The sequence below is a fragment of the Pongo pygmaeus genome, chromosome 16 (assembly GCF_028885625.2).
Source record: "Pongo pygmaeus isolate AG05252 chromosome 16, NHGRI_mPonPyg2-v2.0_pri, whole genome shotgun sequence".
NCBI classification, from domain to species: Eukaryota; Metazoa; Chordata; class Mammalia; order Primates; family Hominidae; genus Pongo; species Pongo pygmaeus.
The window spans coordinates 58,159,293-58,164,454 of NC_072389.2; the positions used below are offsets into that span (position 1 = coordinate 58,159,293).

The window sequence follows — 5,162 nt, forward strand, 5'->3', positions numbered from 1 at the left end:
TCTGAGGTTTGTCTTATACACCTCTGAAGCTGCCCTGTAGTACCCATCATAGGGCTTCACCCATTAGTTCATCGTGGTTGAATCCATTTTACTTGTGGAAGATCCCAACTTTCCCAAGGCAAAAGGCATTGCCTTATTCTCCATCTAATGAGCTCTTTTCTGTGTCCTTGTCTGGGCACACGGTCTGGCACTGGGTTATTGTGCTGAAGGTTTAAGCAGCTTTCTTGCTACGGCAATGTAGAGTTTACTTTCATCTTGGGCAGGAGACTGCACCAGGCTTATACAAGCATACCAGCTTACCTCAACTCTCAGAAAGCACATGCAATTGGATCTATTTCCCTTCCTGTGGTCCTTGTCTCCTGGTTTCCAGAAGAAAGGGACAGAGGCTGTAGCATTTCAGTATTCTGGTTTATGATTCTGGATTCTGGGTTTCTAGTTGAGGATTCTAGCTGGTGAGTGTTTGAGTTCTTGCCTGTGACTCTTTAAATCCCTTCTGCTTCCACACTGGCATGCTGACTTCTAGTCAATATCCAGGGCAGAGATTTTGATTCCATTCCAAATCTGTTTCTCCCTTAGTTTTCCTTTCTTAGTATTATCAGATCAAAAATCTGTTTTTACTTCAAATTTCCATCAACATCTAGTCCATCAACAAACCTGTCAGTTCTACCTTCAAAACATTCTCCAGTTCTGCTCCTGTCTCCCCTACCCCAACCACTGCCATCTCAGTGCTGGCTTCCTTGATTTCCTAACTAGACTAACAGTAGCTTCCTCACTTATTTCTCTACTTCTACCTTCAACTGTCTCTATTTCATTTTCATACAGCTTCCAGAATGATCTTTATTAAAAAATACTTAATTTTGCCTTTCTGCGCTACTCACAGAGGGGTCCAAACGGCATTGTTCTGGATTCCTGTCATAACTTAAAGGGAAACTTTCACAATGTCTGGAGCCCTTGATGCCCTGCAAATGAAGGAGGAGGATGTCCTTAAGTTCCTTGCAGCAGGAACCCACTTAGGTGGCACCAATCTTGACTTCCAGATGGAACGGTACATCTGTAAAAGGAAAAGTGATGGCATCCACATCATAAATCTGAAGAGGACCTGGGAGAAGCTTCTGCTGTCAGCTCGTGCCATTGTTGCCACTGAAAACCCTGCTGATGTCAGTGTCACATCCTCCAGGAATACTGGCCAGAGGGCCATGCTGAAGTTTGTTGCTGCCACAGGATCCACCCCAATTGCTGGCTGCTTCACTCCTGGAACCTTCACTAACCAGATCCAGGCAGCTTTCTGGGAGCCACGGGTTCTTGTGGTTACTGATCCCAGGGCTGACCACCAGCCTCTCATGGAGGCATCTTATGTTAACCTACCTACCATTGCGCTGTGTAACACAGATTCTCCTTTGCACTGTGTGGACATTGCCATCCCATGCAACAACAATGGAGCTCACTCAGTGGGTTTGATGTGGTGGATGCTGGCTTGCAAAGTTCTGCACATGTGTGGCACCATTTCCTGTGAACACCTGTGGGAGGTAATGCCTGATCTCTACTTCTACAGAGATCCTGAAGAGATTGAAAAAGAAAAGCAGGCTGCTGCTGAAAAGGCTGTGACCAAGGAGGAATTTCAGGGTGAATGGACTGCTCTGGCTCCTGAGTTCACTGCTACTCAGCCTGAGGTTGCAGGCTGGTCTGAAGGAGTGCAGGCACCCTCTGTGCCTATTCAGCAGTTCCCTACTGAAGACTGGAGCGCTCAGCCTGCCACGGAAGACTGTTCTGCAGCTCCCACTGCTCAGGCCACTGAATGGGTAGGAGCAACCACTGAATGGTCTTAAGCTGTTCTTGCACGGGCTCTTAAGCAACACGGAAATAAGGTTGATGGAAAATAAACATCAGTTTCTAAACAAAAATACTTAATTTTTAGAGAAGTTTTAGGTTCACAGCAAAATTGAGTTAAAGATACTGAAATGCTTCCATTTTACACCCCTCTCGCTTCCCATGCACAGCCTCTACCATTATAAACCTCTTTCACCAGAGCAGTACATTTGTTACAATTGCTTAACATACACTGATGCATTATAATTGCCCAAAATCTATAGTTTAAATTAGAGCTCACTGTTGGTGTTGAACATTCTCTGGGCTTTGGCAAATGAATAATGTGATGTGTCCACCATTATAGTATCATGCAGAATTGTTTCACTGCCCTACAAATCTTTTGTGCCCTACCTACTCATCTCTCCCTCCCCACAGTCCCTGGCAACCGCTGATCTTATTACTGTTATCATAGTTTTGTCTTTTACAGAATGTCATATGGTTGGAATCATACAACATGTAGCCTTCTCAGGTGGGCTTCTTTCTTTCAGTAATATGCAATTGAGTTTCTTCTATGTCTTTTTTCTGGCTTGATAGCTCATTTCTTTTTAGTGCTGAATAATATTCCATCTATTGTCTAAATGTACCACAGTTTATTTATTCATTTACCTACTGAAAGACATCTTGGTTGCTTCCACATTTTGGCAATTATGAATAAAGCTGCTATAAACATATGTGTGCAGGTTTTTGTGTGAACATAGTTTTTCAACTCCTTTGAGTAAATCCTAAGGAATGTTATTGCTGGATCATATAGTAAGAATGTGTTTAGTTTTCTAAAAAAACTGCAAAACTGTCTTCCAAAGTGGTCGTACCATTTTACATTCTCACTAGCAATGAATGAGAGTTTCTGATCGTTAAAAGATACAGAATGATCTTTTAAAAATGTAATACTAATGACTCAGAAATAAAGAGATCATAAAAGACTGTTATGAACAATAATACACCAACAAATTAGGTAACTAGGAGAAATAGATACATTCGTAGAAACATACAACTGATCACAACTGAATCAAGAAGAAACAGAAAGTCTAATCAGACCAGTGACAAATAAGGAGATTTACTCAGTAATGAAAAACTTTTTAACAAAGAAAAACCAGACAGCCTCACAGGTCAATTCTACCAAACATTTAAAGAAGAATTAATGCCAATTCTTTTTATTTTTTATTTTTATTTATTTATTTAAGACTGGGTTTCACTCCGTCACCCAGGCTGAACTGCAGTGGCATGATCATACCTCACTGTAACCTGAAACTCCTGGGCTCACGTGATCCTTCTGCCTCAGCCTCTCTAGTAGCTGGGATTACAGGTGTGAGCCACCACATTCAGCCACTAATACCAATCATTTGAAAATTCTCCCAAATAATAAAAGAGAATAAAACATTCCAAATTCTTTTTATGAGGCTAGCATCACCCTGCTAGCAAAGCCAGACAAAGATGCCACATGAAAACTACAGGCCAATGTATCCGATGAACATGGATGCAAGAGTCCTGAAAAATATTAGCATTTTCAACATAAGCAAATCAATTAATGCATATACCACATCAACAGAATGAAGAATAAAAATCACATGATCTCAATAGATGCAAAAGAAGCATCTGACAAAATTTAGCACCCTTTCATGATAAACGCTATCAGCAAGTTAAGTATAAGACTGTACCTCAACATAAAAAGGCCATGTATGACAAGCCAATAGCCAACATACTCAATGATGAAAAACTGAAAGATTTTCCTCTAAGATCAGGAATAAGACAAGATGTCTGCTCTTGCCACTAATATGAGATATAGTACTAAAAGTTATAGCTGGAGCAATTAGACAAGAAAAGGAAATAAAAGGCATCCAAATCAGAGGAGAAGAAGTAAAATTATCTTTGTTTGCAGATGGCATGATTTTATATGTAGAAAACCCTAAAGACTCCATAAAAAACTGGTAGAACTAATAAATAAATTCAGTAAAATTTCAGGGTAAAAAAAATCAACATACAAAAATTATAGTATTTCTATACACTAACAATGAATTATCCAAAAAGAAATTTAAAAAGCAATCTTATTTACAAGCATAAAAATACTGAGAAATAAACATAACTGAGGAGATGAAAGAGTTGTATGAAAGAAACAATCAACAAAATAAAAAGGCAGCTTATGCAGTGGAAGAATATATTTGTAAAACATATATTTGCTAAAGAGTTAATATTCCAAATATATGAGAAATTCATACAACTCATTAGTGAAAACACAAATAATCTGATTCAAAAGTGGGCAAAGGAACTGAATAGACATTTCTCCAAATAAGATATACAGATGATCAACAGGTGTATTAAAAGGTGCTCAACATCAGTAATCATCAGGGAAATGAAATAAAACCATATGAGATATCTACTTCACACCTGTTATGCTGGCTATTATTAAAAAAAATCCAAAGGATAACAAATTTCATTAAGGATGTAGTGGAAGGGGAACCCTTGTACACTGCTGGTGTCAATGTAAGTTGGTACAGCCACTATGGAAAACAGTATCCAGATTTCTCAAAAAATTCAAAATGGAACTGCCACATGATCTTGCAATCCCACTTTTGGATATATATTCAAAGGAATTGAAATCAGGATCTTGGAAAGCTATCTGCACTCCCATGCTTATTGCAGCATTATTCACAATAGCCAAGATATGAAAACTACCTAAATGTCCATTGATAGATAAATGGATAAAGAAAACCGTATACACATACAATAGAATATTATTGAGACTTCAAAAAGAAGGAAACCCCACCATTTGTGACAACATAGATAAACTTGGAGGACATTATGCTAAATGAAATAAAACAAACACAGAAGGGCAAATACTTAATGATCTCACTTATATGATGAATTTAAAATAGCCAAACTCATAGAAGCAGAGCTTGGAATGGTGATTGCCAGAGGCTAGGGGGAGGAAGAAATGAAGAAGTATTAGTCAAAGGGTACAAAGTTTGGTTATACAAGATAAACATGCCCAAGAGATCTGCTGTATAACATAGTGCATAAAGTTAGTAAGTACTGTATACTTAAAAATTTGCTTCTACCTTCTGGTAGATCTTAAGTGTTCTCATCACAAAGAAATCCTAATAAATAAAGAGGGCAGAAGGAAACTTTTGGAGGTGATGGATAGATTTACAGAAGAGATTTTGGTGGTAGTTTCAGGGGTATATATTTATCTCCAAACTGATCAGGCTATATACATTAAGTATGTACAGATTTTGATATGACAATCATATTTTAATCAAGTGGTTTTAAAAAAAGTAATACAGTCATGTCACTCTTGTATG

General features: G+C 38.3%; 1 protein-coding gene across 1 annotated transcript; it reads left to right on the forward strand.

Annotated features, from left to right (window-relative positions):
* Positions 1-918: 918 nt before the first annotated feature.
* Positions 919-1,826, forward strand: LOC129014101 (small ribosomal subunit protein uS2-like). The gene has a single exon (XM_054451109.2). The coding sequence runs from the start codon at positions 939-941 to the stop codon at positions 1,824-1,826; it is 888 nt and encodes a 295-aa protein (XP_054307084.1). The 5' UTR covers positions 919-938.
* Positions 1,827-5,162: the final 3,336 nt, after the last annotated feature.

Bases quoted from the DNA above. Each gene is read 5' to 3' on its own strand.
- LOC129014101 (XM_054451109.2), top strand. From the start codon at position 939: ATGTCTGGAGCCCTTGATGCCCTGCAAATGAAGGAGGAGGATGTCCTT.